At 37.4% G+C, this 24,586-nt stretch overlaps 1 protein-coding gene across 1 annotated transcript; it reads left to right on the forward strand.

The window, feature by feature from the left end:
- Positions 1-22,230, forward strand: rars1 (arginyl-tRNA synthetase 1). Its single transcript, XM_032577100.1, has 15 exons — positions 1-133; positions 1,977-2,111; positions 2,567-2,755; positions 3,770-3,878; positions 4,759-4,859; positions 5,515-5,636; positions 5,747-5,867; positions 6,988-7,117; positions 7,954-8,058; positions 8,490-8,668; positions 8,792-8,901; positions 10,320-10,425; positions 16,486-16,658; positions 19,498-19,745; positions 21,947-22,230. Exons 1-15 carry the CDS (start codon positions 89-91, stop codon positions 22,054-22,056), a joined length of 1,983 nt encoding a protein of 660 aa, XP_032432991.1. The 5' UTR covers positions 1-88; the 3' UTR covers positions 22,057-22,230.
- Positions 22,231-24,586: the final 2,356 nt, after the last annotated feature.

Below are 24,586 nucleotides of genomic sequence, written 5' to 3' on the forward strand. Positions count from 1 at the left end.
GCACTTCTTCCTCATCCTGCAGTTTGTTTCATCAGACACGAGATTGTGCTTCCTATCGGCAGCATATTTTTCCACCGGCTTTTCAGAGATGGGAGACCCAGTGACCGAGTACACAGCCCGGCTTCAGCACCAGGTGAGCCGCCGGTGTGTCATTGCAGCCATAGACATAATAAAGAGGTGCTAAGGTTTTTAATAGCGAGGCTAAACGCTTTAGAAGAATGTTAAACTGTCCAAGACACGCCAAACTTTCTACAAAAAACATTAAATTTAACGATTTCCTGTTGATATGCAGAAAGTGTCGTTTAATAAAAGTCTGCTTTCACAATTTATAAGTAAACAGACTTGAGTTTTGAATTCGGCTTGTATCCTAAATATAAATGACCTTTCAATGGTGAAAATTGTTACTTTATTTTCTCTTTATTCACCCTTGTTCTACTGTCGAAGTAGTGAAAAAATAAATAGTTCTGCAATATTCTAAAGCTTAATCTTACATTATTTATTTGCCGAATTTGTCACAATGTAATATTTAAGTTTATCGGAATGTGGGCCAAAGTTAATGTACGCGTCATTTTAATTGCGTTAAGCACTGGAGTTATTGTTGCTTTGATTTTGAAGTTAAAATCACTTGTTATTAGAAGGCCCTTGGCGCCATCTGCTGGAGGTAGTAGAATTGTAACATTTTTATGTGAAGTAAAAACTGGATTTTTCAGTCAGATAATCAAAAAAAGATAAACAAACGAGATTCTAAATTGTTTTTTTAACCAACGATGTAAATTAAACTTTTTCTAATCCAAACATTTTTTTGTTTTGACTCTGACCTGAAAATGTGCTAATTTTTTTAACAGTATTTTCAGTGCACTTCATTCTTACTGAGTTTAATTCCTTTTAGTAAATTTGTACATGTATTTAATTACAGCATGCTTACAACAAAATCAAACATAAGGCAAAAAAGATAATGTTACCAACTTAAGTGGATGAATTTTTATCTGACTTTTATTCCAATAACTGAGAGAGAGAAAATAACTTTTGGTTTCACTCTGACCAAGTTTGTGTTTATTCAGTGGTGGAGCCGAACGGGAATTTTTATTGCACTAAAGGTATGTCACAGATCGGGTCTGTGCCAAAGGTTTTGCTCTGTCTTGCAAAAATATTGATACCTTCTTAATCATTTTGCGAGGATACAGATACAAACTTTAATGTATTTAATTTGGATTTTATGTGATGCACCAAAACAGGCTTTGAACATCTCACTGAGCAGAGAATCCTGTGAAAATGGAAAGATTATGCCCTGGCAAGTAGCGCATTATTCAGAGAAGTGGCTCAGGCATGTCTGGAGGAGCTACAGTAGGAATAGGCGAGTTAATCAAATTTTCGGAATATCTGGATTGTTTTTTTCACCACAGCACTACTTGTGTTTGCATAGCTCAGAGTGATGTCGGCAGGGTCAAAGCCATTGTCATTTTTGACAAGCCTGTTTTAGAGCTTATATTTATTTAAACGTTGAGACTGATTACTAGGGCCAGGCTAAGATTTGTTATTTATTTATTTTTAATTACAAGAATAAAGCCATAATATTACAAGAATTCAGTCGTACGACAATAAAGTTGAAATAATACAGAAATAAAATTTTATTACCAGAATATTTGGTATCAGTTTTACAGATAAGGAATCTCTTTTAACACATCAGCATCACACTATTATCAGTAGCAGAACTTTGAAACAATCATGTAAGCAAAGTCTAATTTGAAGAAAGAACCACGGACTAAACTGGTTACATCAGATCTTGATAATTGTCTCAATAAAACAAAGTTTTCTTGGAATTTTAAGACGTTCTCCTTGTAAAATTTATTATGACTATATCTTTTAAATAATAAAATTTTGTTACCTGGCACTCATCGTTCCATCGTACAACTCAGTACAAGTGTTTTGTTTCATTTTAAGTTTTCTGCTTTTCTTTTCTTTTTTTTTTCCAAAAGGAGCGCGAAATTCAAAGTTTGTCTGCAGAAATCGAGAGTCTTAAAAAGTCTCAGAGCTTTGAGCCATCGCAGCGCCTGGAGGATCTGCGGGAGGAAAACGCCAGACTGAAGTATCGCCTCAACGTCATGAAGAGGGTGGGTGGCGGCTGGCGTTCCAGTCTGGCTTCAGTAGGGCAGGGCGAGAAATCAACTTTATAGATTAACCAGATTTAGGATTTTTGAAGATTTAATGTTTGGAAAAAATTTTATTTTTTTTTTTTCATTCATTTACGTATTTTCACCAAAACTCTCCTTGGCTTTTCATAGCTCAGAATGATGTCATCTTGGTCGACAAATGTGCTTTACAGCTTTTAATTTGTCACAAAATTCTCACAGAATGTACTTAACGCTCCATCGTACAACTCACAGAAGGGATGGCTGAAATATCTACTTTTTGGAAATACTTTCAGTGATTTCTTATTTATTTTTTAGAAAAGAAAGAAAAAACGTATCTATTAAAATCAGAAATTGTATCTGGTATAAAGAAAATGAGATTTTATCTTTAAGTCATATTGTCGTATTGGTAATGGGGGCATTGTTGTTTTCCTCAGAGTCTTCAGGAGGAGACGCCACACTGCGGTAAATCCATGCTGAACATCAACCAGCGGCTGCAGGATGTTTTCGGCGAGGCCATCAGGGCTTCCTTCCCTGACCTCGACAACCCGCCGCTCGCCGTCACGCCCAACCAACAGGCCAAGTTCGGAGATTACCAGTGCAACAGCGCTATGGGCATGGCTCAGGTGTGTCTCTGACTGCTTCTTTTTTTCCTCTAATGTTTCTTCTTCAAACGTCTCGTTCATCACACCACTGGGAGCAGTGGACGCAGAAGAAATGGCGTTCCCCAGTTGTTAATGTCTCACTGTTATCAGAACATGAAAGTTATTGATTGATTAAATCTAACGATGGATCTTATTGATTGACTAATTAATTGATTAGCGGCCATTAAATTCTTAAAATCCTGAGTTTTTTCTTATACAAAGAAGGTAGAGCTTTTTTCATGACATAAAGAGTAACATTTTTCCTAATATACTGAATTTTACAAAAGTTACATTGTAACATTTCGTCTAAGATGTATTAAATACTGGCTGAATAATCCAGTAGTTCTCACACTATTAAGCAAAAAGGAACCTCTTAGGTTGCTGCATGGATAAATAAACATGAATAAAATAATAATGTGTAATTTACTTAATTCCCTGTGAAAAGAGACTCTTACAGGAGAGAGGTGTGTGATTTCTCTTGAAGGAGTAATAAAACTCACTACAGCCCTCAAAGTCAACATTGCGTATTTGGCATCATGTTTTCACCATCATGTTACAAATTTTCTGCGTAATTTCTACCACTTTCTGTTATCGCATCCTCGCCTTCATAGCACTTCAGTAATTTTTGGGTGTAAAGTTGACGCTCCTTCATCATGTTGCACAGCTGGATGAACGATATTATTCTTAAGGATAAGAATAATATCCATGTTGAAGTTTATATTTCAAAACAGAAAAGAGTGCATTTTCCATCCCACACCTTTGTTGGGACCATTTCTCTTTTCCGTTGTGATATGGCTCTGCTATTTTTGTTTCTGTATGACCAGTGGCGCCCTCTGTTTATGACGGCCAACACTACATCACTAAGAGAAGGTCTAAGCGAACATTATTAGCTAATTGATTGGAACTAAGTTCGATGGAAAAAGCACTAATTGGCATTTCTAGTGCCGATGTTTAGAATCTTTTAAATGCAGATCCTTTCTGACTGTTTTCTCTCAGATGCTGAAAACGAAGGGGGCAAAGTTGAACCCGAGGGAAATCGCTGAGAAGATTGTCCAGAATCTGCCAGATAACGAACTCATCCAGAGGACGGAGATCGCTGGACCGGGTAGGAGCTTGATCTGAGATCAGAACCTCGCTGAGTTTAACTCTTTCAGACACACTTCCTTTTATTTAAGATTTAAAACTCCTCAACAAATCATCTGTTGCACTTTTCCAATTATTTCAATTATTGCCTTTTTTCGGATTGTATTTGTTTAATATTTGTTCTTAATAATTTAAATGCCATAACAAATATTTAAAACTTTTTAGTAATATATTAATATCTTTAGATCAGAAATCTTATCATTTTATTAATAAAATGTTTTACTGCTGTAACAAATTAATGAAATAAATTAGTACTTTCACTTAACTATGAACATTTTGTTTATTAAAAAATAAATAAAATTTTAAAGAAATTTGAAATAAAGTAATTTTTAATGGAATTTGCTGTAATATTATTTTATCATATCTTGCTTTTTTTTTTTAACAAACCTTAAATTATTTGGCACTGTAAACAAAAATTTGTAATTATAAATTCACCATAAAAAGAACTATTTTGTAGTACATAAAAATGTATATAATATTGTGTTTTGTTAATGTAAATCTCAGTGGATTTAATTTAAAAAAATTTAAGGTTTGAAAATTAAACAAGAAAATAAATGAAATGCTAGAAAAAAATCTGTTAATGGTTGTATAATCATTTCAGTACTTCTACATTTTTCTGAAGTTGCTCAATTTTAACATTCCTTAAATTAAAGAATTGCAAAATAAATATTAAAGAATAATTTGTCTGGTTGTTCTCCAAATTTTCACTTTTAAAAAATATTTTTAAAAGCAGATCTTTGAGTAGCTGTGCATTCAGCTTTCCTTTAAAACCAGCAGCTTTTTGTTCACCGGTTTGTTTTCGCTGTGGCTGCGTCGCCTCATTCCTCTGCTTTACTGTCCAGGATTCATCAACATCCATCTGAAGAAAACGTTTGTGTCCAAACTGCTGACCAGCCTGTTGCTCAATGGCGTCCAGCCGCCGCCGCTTGCCACCAGGAAGAGGGTTTGTCTACAGAATAAAACTTTACTGTCCTCTTGCTTTTTTTTTTTTTAATTGTAGTTTTATGCTTTACATTGTTCCCAGGCTTTTATTCAAGGAAATTTTCATTTGTATATCACTCATATTTATTCCTTAAAACACAATGATAAAAACTCATTTATTCATATAGAATATGCAGCTAACATCAACACAGCTGATTTGACTTTTTTTTTGGAAGGCGCTTAATAGAATGTTCTATGGTTAAGCTAAACTTGAGGAGTTCTGGGTAGAAAATATCTACTGACAGACTTTTGTTTTTAATTTGCTTAAAAATGTTTATATTTTTTGTACAGTTTTAGACTAATTACTGTTCTGAGTGTGTTGTTCTTCCAGCAGCTGGCAATTTTTTGTGTTTTTATATTCCAATTAACAATTAAATGATTAATAAATTAGACGATTATTTCAGTTATCACTTAATCACAATTAAGCCGATTAATTGTTTCAGCCCTATTCCAAAATGTAAATACTTCCATCTACACAGCATTCAAAACCAGAGGGAATAATTGCCCAAACTAAACGACTCAACTAAAAAAAGAACAGAATAAAATACTAAAAACAGAACAAATGAGAAATAACAAAGGTGATATCGATTAGTCATTTTTGTCGTCTCGTTGCCTAGGTGATCGTGGATTTCTCCTCGCCCAACATCGCCAAGGAGATGCATGTGGGTCACCTTCGCTCCACCATCATTGGCGACAGCATGTGTCGGCTGTTTGAGTTTCTGGGTTATGACGTCCTCAGGTCAGAGTTAAACTCCTCCAGCCTCTGCAATCCGGATCATAGCAACTCCTGGAAATGCCTCTGTTGTTGTTGTTGTTGTTGTTTGTCACACTGTTTGTTGACGTCGGCAGGCTGAACCACGTCGGCGACTGGGGGACCCAGTTTGGGATGCTCATAGCTCACTTGCAGGATAAATTTCCAGACTACCTGACAGTGTCTCCTCCCATCGGTGACCTGCAGATATTTTACAAGGTCAGTTCATAGGGTCAGGGTTATTTCAGCTCATTAAAATATTTAGGGGTGTACCAACTGCAGTTTTTTGGCTGGTCACTGATCTTTTAAAGCCCACCCTTTTGATTCTGATTTTGGCTGATACCAAATCTTTTTTTGTCCATTATGCTATTATCGTTGGATTGGTTAAAATAGGTCTAAACAAAACATGTTTATCAAAGTTTTTGCACAAAATCATTCTTCATTTTATTCTGCTCAGTTCTGCCTATTTGGAGTTTCTTTCAGAATCAGAAATTTTAGGGCTTCTGTCACTTTAAATCCAAATAAGCTGCATCTGGCTGCGCCCCCATTCTTAACATTTACACTGTCATGTTCAAATTCCTACATCACTTGCAAGTTCAAGATTGAAGTTCATGAAGACGAGGAGTTTGCCCTAGATGTCCATTAAAAGTGCCAACTTTGCATTAAAGTGTCATTATTTACCAAATGACACTTCATGACAACAGTCAGTCATTCGTAAAGACTCCTTCATGTTCATGACAGATGTTATGTTTATGACAGTGTCATGTCAGTCGTATGCACACTCCGTCAAATAGTGTTACCAAAACTTTTTCTAAACCATGAATCTGCAATCTTTACAATGCAAAGAGGAGGTTTTTGCCCTCTGTATCTCTTAATAAAACTTTAGAGCTGCAAATGTTGCATAACTTTTTGAAAAAAAGATAACTTCTAATATCTGCTGCAGGAAATGTTGTCATTCTTAAATAACCACAATTTTATTTATAATTTTTAGTTTAAAAAAAAAAGACATTTTCTTCTACAAGATGTTTATTTTTATGGAAAATAATTTAAAGACACACAATTTTCAAAGTAATAACTAAATAAAGATTTTAAAATATGTTGCTCGTACTGTTGGTGACAGCCGATGCAAATATTCTATCAAAAAACTTCTAAAGCCTTATTTAAAAATAATATGTTTTTTTAAAAAATTATTTTTACCCATGTTATAAAGGCTCCGGAGTCGCAGGTTACGGATCCCTGGTTTAGAATAATAGAGAAAAAAAAACAATTGAAAAAGTAAGGAAAATCTGAAGGTAAAAATAAAAAATATATTTTCTTTCTTCTCCTTTTTGTCCACCAGGAGTCAAAGAAGCGCTTTGACGAAGACGAGGAGTTCAAGAAACGGGCGCACCAGTGTGTTGTCAGGCTGCAGAGCAAAGAACCCGACTTCATCAAAGCCTGGGAGATGATCTGTGACGTTTCCAGGAGAGGTGGGCTTTTCCATGACACTGAAAGAGAGACATACTTATGTTTAAGTCATAAGATTATGAGAATGAAGTCAGGTTAGCAAAATAAAGATGCAATATTACCTTAAAAAAGTTGTAAAATTATGAGAATGAAGTTGTTTAAAGGGAAAAAATCTTCAATAGTTATCAATATCTGACATGATCAGCTCAGTAACTCCAGTCATTTCAAAGTCTTGCTGTTAATATTTTGATGCTAATGTTCTTTGTAAAACTGATACCAAACTGTGATGTCACAAGATTCTCAACTCTCCATGACATTCATTTTATAACTTTATTCTGGTAATATTATGACATTATTCTCACATTTTTATGACTTAATTTTCAAATTTTTATGACTTTCTTTTCTTAATATTAGAACTTTATACTCATATTTTTATAACTTTATTCTCATAATTTTACACCTTTACTCTTGTATTTTTACACATTTATTCTGGTAATATTATGACTATTCTCTTTTTCTTCTACTTTATTCTCTTATTATTGTTACTTCATTCTTGTAATGTCAGAAAACAAAATTCTCCTAGTCTGGCCCTAATATCTAATCATACAGTATATTTTAACCTATAAACTTCTTTTTGTGTTTTGTTCTAATAAAAGAAGACATTGACTTAGCTTTTTCTTACATTTCAATTTAGTCATTGAAATGACTTTTTACATTTCAATCGATTCCTTTTTAAAGATGTTAGTGGAAAAAAGGTGACACAGTAAGATGTTTGAAGTAAATAAAATAATAAACTGAGGTTATAAATAATTCTAAAGTAGAATAAATCTGTTGGGATTGATTGATGTGATGATTCCAGAGTTTCAGAAGGTCTACGACTGTTTGGACATCCAGATCGTCGAGAGAGGAGAGTCGTTCTACCAGAACCGGATGACCCAGGTGGTGAAGGAGTTTGAGGACAAAGGTGAGACTCAAAGCATGACTTTATTCTGCTGTTATTACGACTTTATTCTTGTAATATCCGTCTTTGATCTTTCAGCAGTTTATTTTGTAATCTGTCACAGAGATCCTGTTTTTAAGCAGCTGGTATGGATCAACTGATTGGATGGATGGATGATATATAGATATAGTTTTTATTTTACAATTTTTTTATAGCATGTTCATCATGCTACGATTGTTAACAAATAGAATAAAACAGGAGAAAATCAGTAAATAAATTGAACAATTAATGAATAATGTTGCTTTGACAACATGCCAACTCTTGAAGCCACCACCAGGAGGTGCTATTATCATAAATATCTAGTCTTGGGTATTTTTTTACAGTTGTTATAGTCTAACTTCCTCATTACAGTCTTAATGTCTAACCTCTTCCTGCTGCCGTTATTTTCTGCTCAGGTCTGGTTGAGCTGGATGAAGGCCGGAAGATCGTCTTTGTTCCAGGTCAGTCCATCCCGCTGACCATCGTCAAGTCGGACGGCGGCTACACCTATGACACGTCAGATCTGGCAGCGCTGCGTCAGCGGCTCTTCGAGGAGAAGGCTGACATAGTCATCTACGTCGTGGACAGCGGCCAGGTGAGGATTTTTATGACTTCTGACCTCCTCCAGCTGTCAGACTGTCAAGTTTCTGCCATTTTGTTTCAAGCTGCAGTGACTTCAGATTATCTTCTGTTGTCTCTGTGTGGTTTCTTCCACCAGGGGATGCACTTTCAGGTGATTTTCTCTGCAGGACAGATGATCGGCTGGTACGACCCGCAAGTGACCCGGGTAGAGCATGCCGGTTTTGGAGTGGTGCTGGGAGAGGACAAGTGAGTCTTAACCCAATTCAATTCATGAATGGATCGTTTATGAACATGGAAGAGTTTATGTTTTTTTGTTGAAACTAAACCTGCTGAGTGGTGACGAACTACTGGTTCCCCTCAGTTAATCAGTTATGGTATCAAGAAATTACATTTCAGCATGAGGGGAAAACAAACCCAAACCAGATTGTTACATTTATTACTCACAGATGCACTGGTCATAACCAGTGCATCTGTCCATTGCAGTTGTGTGAAATCCCCTCATTTTGTTCCAGCTGAAACCCAACCTCATCCTAGCGGCAAAACGTTGTAGCAAAAAACTTGTTTTTCTCCTAATTGTATGTGTTTCCATTACTTTCCAATTTGTGCAATTATCATGTGATTAATTTTGTACAAAATTAAAGTTTGTTATTTGAGAGGGCAGACTTGCAGTATTATGCCTTTAGCAATATGTTTCTTGAAAATGGTGTCAAAACGGCGTGCCGTGGTGGCGTAGTGGTTAGCGCGACCCGTATTTGGAGGCCTTGAGTCCTCGACGCGGCCGTCGCGGGTTCGACTCCCGGACCCGACGACATTTGCCGCATGTCTTCCCTCTCCTTCCCTGTTTCCTGTCAGCTTACTATCATATAAGGGACACTAGAGCCCACAAAAAGACCCCCTGGAGGGGTGAAAAAAAAGAAAATGGTGTCAAAACAACAACTGCAGTTGGTCCAGAAGGCTGCTGCTCGGATTCTCACTAAAACCAGGATGATAGAGCGCATCACTTCATTTTTAAAGTCCTTACACTGGCTTTCTGTAGCTCAGAGAATAGACTTTAAAATGCTGCTGTTAGTTTCTAAATCACTGAATGGCTTAGCACCACAATATATTAAAGATCTGCTGTTCTTGTATCAACCTTACAGACCTCTCAGGTCTTCTGGTTCTGGTTCTGGTTCTGCTCTTCCTCCCCAGAACCAGAACCAAACATGGAGAAGCAGCATTCAGCTTCTATGCACCACAAATCTGCAACAAACTTCCTGAAAACTGTAAAACTGCTGAAACACTGAGTGCCTTTAAATCTAGCCTACAAACCAGCCTGTTTAAAGTTGCTTTTAAAACATAATCAATGAAACATTAATCAACAATCTGATAGTAACGATGGCACTTGACAAAATGTAATGTTTCAATTGTTGACTGTGTGTTCTATGACTTTGTATTTTTGTGTTTTTATGATGTAAGACACTTTGAAATGCTTTGTTGCTAAAATGCGCTATACAAATAAAATTTAATTTGATAATCTGTGGGACAATTAATCATCCAGTAAAATTTGTTACCTTGACAAGCTCGGTCCCATCTCACTCTCTTTTTTTATCCCTTCCATCCTTCTGTCTGTTTTGTTTTGTTTTTCTGGTGCAGGGTGTTTATTTTCTTTGTTGTTTTGCCCCCAGGAAGAAATTTAAGACCCGATCTGGAGACACAGTGAGGCTGATGGACCTGTTGGAGGAGGGACTGAAGAGATCTATGGACAAACTGAAAGAGAAGGAGCGAGACAAGGTGAGACAACCGGCATCAAGATCTGATTTCCACACTGCTGCAAGCAGAGAATCTGAGTTTTTTGTTGTGGAGTTTTATAATCATATACATTTGGCCCATTTGTTTTAATAATTTCCTTGAATTTTATCCTTAAAAATGCTTTTTTTTTTCTGTTCTGTTCATGTTTGTTTTTGATGGTTTACACGTGTAACAGTTGTCTTTATTGTTCTTCCAGCTGTTCTTTTTCTTCACATCATTTATTGGAGGTTTCTCCTTTAGAATAATAACTCAAACCTCTCTTCTCTGCTGTAACGATGCTGTTATTTCAGCTCGTATTGTAACAGTTTTTTATCAATATTTAGTGTCTGAAGTTAAATCTTTGATAAGCGGTCATTAAGCGAGCACCGGGACGCCGTCCAGCTCATTATTTCTGCCTTCGGATCGCTCCGAGGCAGGTTTTCACAGTAATGACCCGCTCACTCTGCGGCAACCGTTAATTCTTTGCGCTGAGCCAAACCACAGGACTCAAACCGAACCAGAACTTTAGGTTTTATCCACTGAGGTCGGCCCGACTTCAACACGCTTTGGGTTCTTTATCTCCCTGCTTTTTTCTTCCTCAGCTCACAGCTGCACAGATGCTGCTGCTTTCTGCATCAACTTGTCTCTTCATTAAATCTCTGTAGTGGGAGTTGCAGATTTCGCCCAACATGCGGGTAAGAAGCTGGAAACCTTAGTTGTGCAATCGCTGGTGGAGTTAACTTTCTCTTCTATTTTCAGGGGAAATGACGCCTAAACTTTTACCTTTTTCAACCTGCGGTTTTAAATAATTTCGCTTAACCTCGTTTATGTAAGATTTTTCCTCTTGTGTTACTTTTCTCTCAGAAAAAAGTGTGACTCGAGGTGGTTGAGGCTACCGCTAACTAGCCCATGCTAGATGGTTAGCTTTTTTGCATCTATCACGGTTGAGTGCAAATTTATTGCCAGTTGGCTGGATGATGATGTTTTTTGCCATGTAAAGCTAGCATGGCGTCTACCTGTCAGAGCTTGGAAATAAATTCAAACTGAAAATTGTTCTCGTTTTACTGAGATATAAGATTTATCTCATTAAAAAGAAAATATCTACTAGATTTGTTAAGAAGGTCATAACAGTAAAATATGTTTTACTTAATATGTTTTAGTCTACTTTATTCAAACGAGGTCGTTTGTCTAAAAAGTCTGGGTCTTTTCTGGAGTTGTGAATGCATAGTCAAAGTGAAGTCTGCCTACAAACCTCGTTTCTGTTTGGTTGAAGTGAACTATGGTGCAGGTCGAAAGCACATATGAACAAGCGGACCGGACAACGCTACATAAACTAAAGCGCAGAGCATTCTGGGTAAATACAACCAAAACAAACATGTGAGTCTAGTGCTAGCTGGAGAGGTGACTCGTCATCTTCTGCCAGAAACAAAAGGGAAATACTACAACCGCCAAAATCTGATATATCCTTTATGTTTACATTTTGTGAAGAAGGGAGTTTATTGTCTTTTTCAGAGTTTATGTGTTGGTTCTCAGTGCAGCAGGCGAGGGGGTTAACAGGTTTCTCAGTCAGTTTGGTTTGTTTGACACTAATTTGAAAGCAAACTACACCTGCTGAAAATGTAGCAAATGATGTAATTTTGGATCCCAACCGGAGTCAACTGGACTAACAGGTGTGAAGAAACATGTTGACAAGGAGAGTCAGGGTGAGTCCTTTATGCCTTTTTGAGAAGTCGCAATCTGTAAAACTTCAGTTTTTGTTGTGCTGGATGAAAACAGCAGGATTCCCTCAACAGTTCCCCATGTTTCTAGATTGTTTTATTTTTTTCCGTCTTAAATATCATTCAAGCTGACATCAAAAATGTCTCAAAAAAAAAAAAAATCTTGACTTGCTGAAACATGCAGTTTCCCTGAGACCAGACCAGATGCTGCAACGAGGAAATCAGTGGAGCTGACTTTCTTGTTTTACCTGAATCTGGCATACAAACTAAATCTATATCAGTCGTATTTATTGTGCCAATTAAATGTAGACTGCTGCAGGTTTCTTAGGAAAAGATTAAATGGAAAGAAAAACTCCTGGATATGAGTTTAAACCCGCCTGATGTTCCTGTTTTTTTTTTTTTCATGTGAGAAGCTGTATCGTCCTATAGTGGATATGAAAACCTGTGAATGTGTCGCTGTGCCTCTAAAGCACAATAAATCACATCTCCCAGGATGCTGTGACCTGCTGACTGAAGGACAAACCTTTAGTGGTTTATAAAATCTGAGTCTGCTTATTGAATTCCTCTGAAGAGAGAACTCTCTGGACTCAAATCCCTGGAAAAACTTTGATTAAAGTTTCTTTTACAAAAAAAGAGAGAAGCTCCGACAAAGATGACCTGGTGTTTTGTATATTTTTTATAAATAAACTAACTTTCTCTGCGATGGACTGGCGACCTGAGGAGGGTGTACCCCGCCTCTCGCCTGTTGACAGCTGTAGATAGGCACCACCCCCACCTCCCCTGACCACAATGGGAAATCGGTGTAAAAAATGGATGGATGGAAAATAACTTTCTGGTTTGAAGTGGGAGGGAAAGTTGGTGGAGGTTAACTAATGGATACAACCTTAGACTTTCTGGAATAATTTGTCCAAAGTGTTTCTATTGGTTTAAGTCAGGGGTCCCCAAACTTGGTCTTCGAGAGCCGGCATCCTGCATGTTTTAGTTCTCTAAAGTACCAACAACCTTTTCAGCATGTTAATGTTCTTCTTAGGCCTTCTAATAAGTCATCATTGGATCCAGGTGCGTTAAACCAGGGAGAGAACTAAAACATGCAGGATGCCGGCCTTTGAGGACCGACTTTGGGGACCTCTGGTTTAAGTGAATGAAAAAATATTTTAATTTTTATTATTAGAAAAATTTTTTTTTATTTTTGTTTCTTCCTCATATGCTGGTTTGTACTTTAAAATATATTAATATACATATTAAGTGTTGTGATATATCAGAAGTAACTTCTGGAGGATTACATTTTTTCCTTCCCATAACTAAAGATTATAATGTCTATGAAACGCATTCACCTCCTTTGACGTGTTTTCATTTGTATTAGTTTACAAATCAGTCATGATCATACAAAAATTTACTTCAAAAAATAAAATAAACAAAGTTTTAAGTCTGACAACCCTGTGTAAAAGCAAAAACTCCGCCTCTGGCAAATGTAGAAAAATTCCACAAAAGTGGGCAGAGCCAGGATACACTGAGTGGTGTGGCCAGGTGTGGGGATGAGAGGAAGGGAAACGCGGGGCTGTGGTCAGGATGCTAAAAGCACTTTTGCTATATTATAAACTTTAATATAGTTAGTGGCTTTCCAGATAAAAAATAACTAGTGAAAAATCTGGCAACTCTTATTTTCTGTGTTTTGGACACTATTATGGTGACAATAATGCTATACCGAACTCATGGTGTCATGTACCACCGTGAGCAATTCCTGTTTCCTAAACCCTGCATAAAGTCTGACAAAGATGTTCATCCATGTGTCGTTGTAACAAATGGGAGAATTGAGCTGCCTATGTACCGTTCTACTGAAGGAGACCAGCGGTGAGACAGTTTCAGGTAAAATATTGCACAGTTCTGGTTCAGGGTTCAATGAAATGGTTGAATATTCTATTGGACACATTATCTATTGATATTCATCACATCTATGGCAATATAAATTGTTGTTGAGTCCTAACAGAAACTTAAAGATAGAACCCTAAATAACCTATGTAGACATAAAAAAGTTGATTTGGGAGTTGGTTTCACTGAGGTGTAAAGTAGAAACTGATTTCTACAAAATAATGATTTTGACTTTGGATGCACTGATTGGAGTTTTCTGGACAATTACCGATCTTTCAAAAGCCAATTTTGATTTTGGTCTAAGCTGATTTTTTATTTTTATTTTTTCTGAATAGTCACTCAGTGGCGTGTTTAACGCAAACGTGCAGACATGACCTGGTGAGCAGGTCTGTCAGTCGGCCCTCTTTTGTGGCAAAGCAAAAGGGAACAGTGGCTGATTTTCATACCTTTGAGGAGGTAAATAAGATTGGATTGTGGCCACTACATCTCAGTTGAAGTATCTGCAAAGCATTTGTTGTGAATTTGTGTATTTATACTTCAAAAAGACAGAAGATGAAGCGATTGTAGGAACCCGGAGAAACTCGAGGAAGAACGTCGACATAAATTGAGCTGCAGCAGTGTCAACGGTGCAGACGTAGGTTCTCGGTGTCTGCAGTCTTTTTTAATGAGCTTCAGTTAGCAGATGGTAGACATGGGCACTGACCCAGGCAGCGAGCAGACTGCCGGGCGAGGTGGGCCTGCAGGGAAACCGTGCTGGCATCAGTCTCCATGCAAGTTTCTTCCCAACATCAGAATCTGTTCAGCTGAAAGTTGCTGAGTGTTGATGTCGCTGCACACAGAGCTCCAGGTAGCACCCAACCAGGTCAGCGTCCCTTGTTTTTTGCACCCCTGTTAGTTTTAGTTTAGATGAAAACACCTGAACATCAGATGGAAACACAGGATTGGAAATAATCTCATCCAATAAAACTGAGAACTGCAGGAATGAAAATGAAACTTGGAGCTGTGTTGGTCTGCAACCTTGGTGAGACCTTGATAGAAAGATTAGCCCTGGATGTGAGCAGACCTCATTAAGAGACACACCTTGGGCTTTTGATTGATTTATGAAAGGCAGCGGCAGCTTAAGACCGGGTCATCTGTCCATCTGTGTTTTGAAAAGAGCTTTAACAGAAGAGATAAAGATGTTGAGTACATTGAAACCAAAGAACAAAACCTTTTTACAGGCCCAAACATTTAACAAATAAAAAGTACTGTGTAAACATTTTTTTTTTTTTACAAATAACTACTGTACTGTAAAATAATTTTAATATGAACTGAAAGCGGATTCCCGTGCCCGAATTGCGGAGATCAGCGCCGCCCCACCGCGACCTGAGTTATTGGATTAGAACGGGAGAAAATAAAAAATGATTATGAAAAAAAACAAAACAAAGTACAGTAGGACAAATAGTGACTCACGTGTATTTCACTGCTCTTCTGACTGAGCCGCTGCATCCTGACTCCGCTCTGTAGCGGGTTTTTTTTTCTTCTAAAGCCCGCGGTGCAGGTGTGTTTTTTCGAGAGAAGAACATAGTTATCGGTAGCTGTTGTCGCTCTTTTTTCTTCTGGGCAAAAAGATTCTTATAAACCAACATGCCACCATCGATTATGTTAAATATGGCAAGCTGTTTTATGTACGTGTACATATTAAACTGCAACGTTGTTGATACACAGGTAGAGAAGAAGCGGAGAAACTGTTTAGCAAATCAGTTCACTGTACTCCGATGTTGTTTTGTTACTCATTCTGCTGCAAGTTGGCTCAATTTTGACGCGCAAGACGTAACCGGTAAAATCCGGTTTAGGATTTTCAAAATAAAAGATCCGGAAGTAGTTCATTATTTCTTGCGCGGCCCGGTACCAATTGGTCCGCGGCCTGGTACCGGTCCGCGGCCCGGTGGTTGGGGACCACTGCTTTACATCACATTCTTCTTTGTCCATTTTAACTTCCATCCGTTTGTCCATCTTACCTTGCTAACGATTCTCTATTTTGTAGCCCTAGATACTTGACCTTTTGTCCATCCATCCGGTTTTCATTTTGTCTGTCTGTCCAATTTACATTTTTTCAATTTGTATACATCAATGACTATTTTTTGAGTCTCTTTTCCTTTGATTCTTAATTTGATGACCTGTCTCTTACCTTGTCCTGATTCGTCCTGTTAATTCTTGTCTTGTCGAGTCACATGGTCTCCTCAGTCTATGTTCTGCTCGACTGCAGGTTTTTATTTCCAGCTGCTCTCATTTTAATCCCCCTCTTTACTCCCTGCGGAGTCAGAACCAGATTAGCTGGTTTAATCTCTGCCTCAGGTTCAGTAAACTAATGATGGAAGTTAAACTCAGCTCACTGCTTTGACTCTTAGAGGGTGAAACAGTCTTCAGTTATTACAATCTGATGAAGGCCGTCCATTTATTGTTGATTGTGGACTTAATTTTGTGGTCTCTACAGGTGCTGACTCCAGAAGAGCTCGTTAAAGCCCAGAGAGCCGTTGCTTTTGGCTGCATCAAATACGCTGACCTGTCTCACAACCGCATCAACGACTACGTCTTTTCCTTCGACAAGATGCTGGATGACCGGGGCAACACGGCGGCCTACCTGCTCTACGCCTTCACCCGCATCAGGTACAATCCCACCACTTCTTTCAACATCTGTAGCTTATAGCAAAAAAACCGAAGAGGAAGAGAGACATTGAAAACTGGTGAAATACGAATCATTTAAGGTGCTGCACGATTTGTACACCCTGCTATGCTCTACATTGCAAATAGTAGTTCATTATTGGGAATTTTGTCAACTGTATACAGGGTTGTTGAGCTTAGCTGGGATGAGTTGTTGAGCTTAGCTGGGATGAGTGCAAATAATTACTTACAATTAATTGTTGAGTAATGGTTTATTAGATTAATATTTGTTCCAATCGATTCACTAATAACGTCCGCTTAGACCTTCTCTTAGTGATGTAGTTTGGCCCCCATCCAGCAGAGGGTGCCGCTGGTTATCCTTAAGTTGAACCAGACCATTGATACAGAAATAAAGATGGCGGCCATACCATAATGGGATAGAGAAACCGTCCAAAAAGAGTCTGCTGTGGAATGGAAAAAGCACTTTATGTTTCGAAACATAAACAGTTGACAAGCTTTTTACTGCAAGTTTCACCTTAATAGCTCTAATTCAGCCAAGCTGCATGACGGAGCACCGTCAACTTCTCAACCAAAAATGACTAGGAAGGCGAGAATGTTATGATAAAAAATCACAGGGAATAACAGAAAAATTGTAACATTATGGAAAATAACATGATACCAATAAGCAAGGTTGAGTTTGAGTTAATACACTTCATGGAGCAAAGTTTTAGCATTTAGCAACCACAGATGGTACTGTATGAACATCTCTTCGTTCATGGGGAATTACATGTTTCACATATTTTATTTTTTTCAATTCAGCAACCTAAGACATTCCTGTTTTGTTATGTATTATAAAGGTCTAAGTTTAATAATGTGAGACGATGACAATGAGATGGTCGACTCTCTTGTATTAAGAGGTTTTCAGCAAAATAGCTGATTGTCAGTTAATTGCTAGTTGATCAATAAGATAAACCTTAAATTAACTCATTAATTGCTAACTTGCATCACTAGCTGGTTGGACAAAAAGGATGAAACATAACTCATTGATTTGGCTGATAAACAGCATCATTTTAAAATTCAAGGCACTATGTGAAAATCTAAAAAGGAGAATTACATATATATATATATATATATATATATATATATATATATATATATATATATATACACACATACACATTTCTAAAAACTTTTGTAGCCATTTTTCTAAATGATTGCAGATTTGAGGCCATCAGTTCCAGCTGCTGCTCATAACTGGTTCTCAATCCCAAGCGTCTCCTTCATGTCCTTAACCAGATTTTGACCCTAAAATCCATAAATGTCATTTTTGTTCACATAACTCTTGATGATCAAATGAAACCGTTGTGCTTTAATCCTGTACAAGTGATTCTTTTGTAACCGCTTTAAGCAAATAAAACATCTCAAGTTGGGAAGTATTGAAGGTTCCCCGCTGCTTTTACTTCCTGCTTGGGATTTGCCAATCCCTCTCCTTGGTGGCAGCCAACTTGCGCTTCTCTTCCAGGAATCCTGGCGTTTCCTGGTTGAGTTTCACACCTGGAAGGACTCAACTCTCCTGTAGCATTTCGATAAACCCCAAACCGACAATCTTCTTGTTTTATCAAGAAATCCAAAAGTTTAGGAAGTAAAATCTTCAACTTTCTCCTCTCTGTCCGGTTGGAAAACCTCCCACATCTACCTTCATTACCCATAATCCTGTGCCAGAGGATTAGTCTTTGGGGCGTTCCTTATCCCCGCCGTATCGAGCGTCGCCTCTTCTTCCTCTCCATCCTCCCTGGAGGAGTTAGGATCTGGATGGCAGCGTGCCCGGCAGAGATTGATTATCTAGTTTTTTTATTTTTTCCTGCAAGGAGTCTCACTTCAGAGGATTTGTCAATCAATAGCTCACTCACTGTGGGTGGCTGACCCCCTCGTGAGTCACAGGAAGTGAGACATAAAGGTTGAAGTCCTTTAACCTGATCAGAAGTTGCACTTTTTATTGTTTTAAACCAGATTAGAAAGATGAAACCTCTTTAAAGATCTGTCTTTTAAATGTTTAAACAATGAATCAGTGTGGTAACTGTGGTAAGTTTTTCATTATAGTTTAATTTTATTTTGTTGTGACTATGGATGCACCAATAAAGATATGCCCGCAGATATTGATATCCAATATTAATATTGCTCTTGTTGCCAATAACCAGTATTATATATTTTATATGTATTTCACTGCCCTTTCCTTTTGACACTCTGAAAAAAATGACTGTACTTAGGAAAATATTGGTTATTAATATCGGCCCCAGTTTTATTTATCGGACCGATATGTTAAAAAATGACTAATATTGGCTGATACCCATCTTAGTGCCAATATTAAGCCTCCCTAGTTTTGACTTTTTGTCTAATTCAGTTAGTTTTAGTTAGTTTTTTGTATGTTTGCTCATTTTTATTAGTTATTATTAGTTAAGTGTATATAATAAATTACCAATTGACTCTCAACTTTTTCTGTCACCATTTTGTGGATTAAGAGCCACCAGCAGGAGTACGAAGTACCGCAATTTACAGTCAGTTGATGTAAACTGTGCGTGGGGAAAAACAATTAAGTTTCACAGTTTGAAAGGCTAAAACATCATAAACACAAAACAAACGATATTATATTATAAGATAAGAATGTGTTAGCTTTACAAACGTATCATATAGTTCCTGTTATAGTGTTTTCACCATTGATTAAGGTTTTGTTTATTTCAGCTTAGCAAAATGTTTTATCAACTTCATTATCTTATTAGTTTTAATTAAGTGTAATAACCTTGCAGTGAATGGATGTATATATATTTATCTTTTGATGTCCTGTCAGGTCCATCGCCCGTCTGGCCAACCTGGACGAGGCTACGCTCAGGAAGGCTGCAGAGACAACAGAGATCCTGCTGGACCACGACAAGGAGTGGAAACTGGGGAAGTGCATCCTGCGCTTCCCGGAGATCCTGCAGAAGATCCTGGACGACCTGCTGCTGCACACTCTGTGCGACTACCTGTATGAGCTCGCCACCACCTTCACTGAGTTCTACGACAGCTGCTACTGCGTGGAGAAGGACCGGCAGACAGGTGAGCCTCCAAACAGAAACAGGTGCTTGAAGTCCTTGAAAATTCTTGGATTTTTTTGGTAGTTTTAATACTTAAGTACAGAAAAGCAATTCCAGCTCCACGGATCTCTGTCCTCTTCCTCTCAGCTGTTTAGTTTTAAAAATAGATGTTTTAGTGTTCTGGAAGTGAGTCTGCAGATTAGTGGGATGTCTCACTCTGATGGGGTTTCAACTAAAAGCAGCGCGCCGTATGTTAGTCCTCCTTCCTGGAAGTGCTTTATCCCTGCCGTGCTGGAGTGAGAGCACTTCAGGCTTAGAGTTGATTTATTATGCTAATTCTCCACACACAAGCTGTAACTCCAGTTGGAGTTCATTGTGAAATTTTTCTCTATTTGAAAGCAATTACTATGCTTTTACATTAAAGATGAACATAAAGTACGCCTCATTTCAGTTTTGCTTTATGTCAGGGCAGAAGTATGACTTTTAAATCAAGTTACAAAACATCAAATGAACTAAACACAAAATACTGAACAGCTAAAAAAAAACTGAACTAAAATTTCACAATAACAAATTTTGCTGGATGATAAATTGTCCCAGAAGTTATTGTGATAAATTATAATTTTGTTGTTCTGAGACCATTTTCAAGCAACACACTGGAAATAATGTAAGTCCACCCTTTAACAGACTGATAGTTTAATTCATAATGAACATTTAACACTGATACTGGAAGATATTTTAAATATGCAAAATGAATAAACAAAACACGCAAAATTACCCTTCAAGAAATGGACTAGTTTGGACCAGCGCGTCAGACTGAAGCCTTCTGTCATCCAGACTTTGATGCAAGAATAACAATCAGTCATCCAAATGGAAATGATCAATCTTGTTTTAATTTATCATGCTATTAATTGATTTATTGTTTGATTTATTGCTTTAAACTTGAAGTATGGCAGTTATGAAATTTGTTTCCTTTCTGCATATTCAACTAGAGACGATCTGTTTGTTTGAATTCCCGCTGGTAACTCCAGGGAAGCATCAATGTGTGTAAAATCTAAACTTTTTCCTCATTGCCGTCTTTTTTCCACATCCAGCGCCGTCTTTTCTCTGTTCACATTAATGCGTCGTCTTGTTTGTGTAAATTACAGACAGAGCCTGCTGTCCGCCGCCGTCCACGCCTCTTTAACGAGCGCTCTGCCTAATGCAGCCTGTGCTGCTCGTTACGGACCGCCGGGTTTCTGCTCTGTCACGTGGTTCCGACCCGATGGGCTGAACGCTCGTTGTGCTCTGGATGTTTGGGTCATTGATTTTTATTTGCTGTTGACTAAAGAGAGCGTCGTTAAATCTGACTTCTGACCTCTGATCGTTTGTTCGATCAACATTGGTCTCATTTAATATCTACCAAACATTTGGCTTCATTTCTTCTCTCTATCTCTGATCATGTCTTGTGGTTTCAGAGAACATTCATTCATTAGCCTCAAGATAATCTGTTGGGTTTTTTCTCCATGACTCATTTTACTGACTGTTCTGTCTTAGGAAAAGGGAAATGTGCACATAAACAGATGAAGTTTGTTAAAAAATAAAAGCTGGAAGTTTTTAGCCAAAAATGCAACTGAAATAATCTTCTTGCACAAGTCTTATAATTATATTACAATACGTGTAATCAGAAACCAGAACCCTTATTGAAATATTGACTCTTCTGCCTTGACAAGGAGCTGTTAGCATGTCATAATAGTCATGAGATCATGATACAGCAACACTCTTCAGTCAGAGACGTCTGCAGATTCACTGTTACTGGAGATCCTTCCTGCCCACGGCAATCTTCATCAGATTTAACCATGCACCTTTTTTTTAAAGAAACTTCTTAAGGAATACTTGTTGTTTTTTTCCCTTTAGGTTTAAGGTAAAACTCTTAGCTCTGAGTTTTTGTTTTATTTTCAACTGTTTAGACCCAAAATTATGGAAAAGTTAGAAAGAATGATTAAAAATCTGACTTAGTTTAACCTAATATCAATACAAATTATAACTGTTATGAGTTATAATTTTTAACCAGTAAGATGGGTTAAAGTTTAAACTCTAAATAAAACAGAGTTCTGGAGTGGTTCAAACTGAGTCAAAAACTGTTTTTCCCCCCTTTCATTTAATGGGTCAAGTTGTGAAAAATCTGATTGCTTGATCGCAGATTGAATGAAAAGCTGAATAATGAATTTGTTTCTCTGTCTGTAGGTGAGGTGAATAAGATCAACATGTGGAGGATGCTGCTGTGTGAAGCCACCGCCTCCATCATGGCCAAATGCTTCGACATCCTGGGCCTCAGCCCGGTCCAGAGGATGTGATCCCGTCTTCCTCCCACTTCAGCTGAAACTACAGGAGCTCTCAGTCAGTATTACACAGGACTGCCATTTCAGACTAAATCTGTCAAATCAGAGGGAAAATGTTAAGTTTGGTTCATTAAATATCATCTCATGTGAAGGATATTTTTTTAAATAAAGAGCCATTCTGAAACTGAATCTCTCCCTTTTTTTGCTGTTTATCTGAAACTTTCTGCAGAAGGAAAAAAAAATCTGAACTACCAATTTTAGAAGTGTCTCACTCTTCCTTTCATATCAGGTGTGACGAGGAGGGAAATTACAGACTGTGGTTCATTCAGTACCAATTTGCCCCAGGAGTTAACATCAGGATAATTACGTCCAGCCCAGAAGGAAATGGCCAACTGAAGGGTCACCAACACCTGTCCACATAAAGCTAAACAAACAGAGCTGCCATGTTTTATTTTTGGTTTCAACCCCTGGTGTAACTGCAGAGGCACCATTACCTACATGGGCCAGAAAGTAATTTTCACCTCTGCTCTGAAGTTGGCTTCCAGTTGGGTTCCACAGTAAAGGGTTATTGACAATATTTGATCAACTCTAGTTTGACGTCTAATTTGGTTCAAACCTGATTTATTCTGTGTTTAATTTACAGAATTTAAAGAAGATAAAGAAGATAAATTTAAGACCACTTTTAAAGTAGGTAAGGTGTAATATCCATCAAAACAATGTTCCAAACTTTTCCTGGTTTTACTTGTCAGATATCAACCAAAGTGTGAATTCTGAATCATCTGGAACCCAACATCTAGAACGAGATGCTATTAAGGGCTATTTTTTTCATAATTTGGACTTCAATATCAGAATATTAAATTATACTATACAGTAATGCAAATGGGGGGAGTAACCTGCTTCACTGATAAAGATGTGAGTTGTGCAGGTGGAAGACTAACTTTCTGAAGGAACATGTTGGATTCATGTTTTTTCTTCTTTCTTACTGATCAAACTATGTGACCAATTCTTATAATTTGTTTCCCTAATCCTCTCAGTGTCCTCTTTCATACTTCTAAGCCTCGAATTCAGACAGACACGATTATAAAACGGTGTTTGACCCTCATATATAGCTTTTCTTGATGAAAAAATTGCATCAAAACAGGATAATCTTTCCCCAGTAGGGTATCACCCACAGCCACTACAGCTTCTTCCAAATGATCTAAATTATGTTGTACTGTTGAGTGAACTGTGTTCCAGTCGGATGATTATTTGTGTTGCACAACACTCTCATTTCCCTCAATAAGATGTTGATAAAAGCTAAGTGCTATTAGCAGCAATATGGGAGGAAGGCAAGCAACAGAAGCGTGGCCAATAAAGAGATAAAAAGTGTTGAACGATTAGATTACCTTAAACTAAGTAGAAAAGATAAGTCAGTGCATGAGGTCGTTTCACAATACCAGCTCCTCAATGCTCCGTCCTCAAAGGAAACCTCCACTACATGCATGGAGCTAGTTCATGGCCGCCAACAGGTGGCGTGTTTATTCACATTACAAAATGCTTTCTGTTCTAACAATCACAGATACAATTAGGTGATTGTTAGAACAGAATCTGGCCTGTTATATACTGTATGTACAAGAAAATACAGTTTGGCTAACACATGTACTTGTTGATCAAAAAGAGTGACAAGAAAAAATTATTAGAAATATTTTACAATAAATTATTTCATACTTCAAACTCAAGACTAAAAGTGATGCTTGAATTGTTTTGCAGTGTAAACTCACGTCTTTTTTTTATTGAAAATGAACTGAATTGTTCTTTATTAGCATTCTGTCTTTCATACATTTCTTTCACCAGCTTAAGTAAATACTACAGAAAGGGACACTTTAAAAAAAAAAATTTGATAACTTGATTAATCATCATAAAATTACTGGATTACTAAAATAATCATTGACAACAACCCTAATCTCGATTATAGAATGCCCAGAATTTGTTGATCACATTCTTTTGTTTTGAAATCTGTCTAAAATAGTTGCTACTTTGTCTTTTTTTCTTTACTTTATTTCCAAAACTTACTTTTTCCATCATCTACAAACTTTAGCATTAGAAAATGTTTGTGTGTAGACAGTCTGCACAGAGGGGCCTAAATGAATTACTATGAATTGTTTGCATCCATTTAAGCTAATTGCTTTTTCCAGTACCGTCCTCCCAGCCCACTCTTCATCCCCGTCTCTGATGTACAGAAACTCGTGTTTGACTCAGGATGTGTTTCAGATTTAAAAAAAAGAGAAAAATCAGTTTTCCTCCTTCAGGACTTTTGTGAGTACCAAGGCTTTGTTAGCAGAACTTCATAATGTGAAGCAGACAATCCCATTGCAAATCAATTATAAATCACAGGCACTCTGAGGCTGCCTGGAAGACACTAATTGTTCAGTCTGCTTCTGCCACCTGACAGTGTTACACTTCCACTCATATTAAAGTTGCATGAAGCCATGATTCAGAAGTCACACCCTTGTTGTTTAGAGTTCTTCAGGCTCATGAAATATCCACACCACCATATGTCCCAGGA

Source organism: Xiphophorus hellerii, chromosome 11, assembly GCF_003331165.1.
Source record: "Xiphophorus hellerii strain 12219 chromosome 11, Xiphophorus_hellerii-4.1, whole genome shotgun sequence".
NCBI lineage: Eukaryota > Metazoa > Chordata > Actinopteri > Cyprinodontiformes > Poeciliidae > Xiphophorus > Xiphophorus hellerii.

Bases quoted from the DNA above. Each gene is read 5' to 3' on its own strand.
- rars1 (XM_032577100.1), top strand. From the start codon at position 89: ATGGGAGACCCAGTGACCGAGTACACAGCCCGGCTTCAGCACCAG. The intron at 8,669-8,791 runs GTGAGGATTTTT...TTCTTCCACCAG, and splicing joins ACGTCGTGGACAGCGGCCAG to GGGATGCACTTTCAGGTGAT. The intron at 19,746-21,946 runs GTGAGCCTCCAA...CTCTGTCTGTAG, and splicing joins GGAGAAGGACCGGCAGACAG to GTGAGGTGAATAAGATCAAC.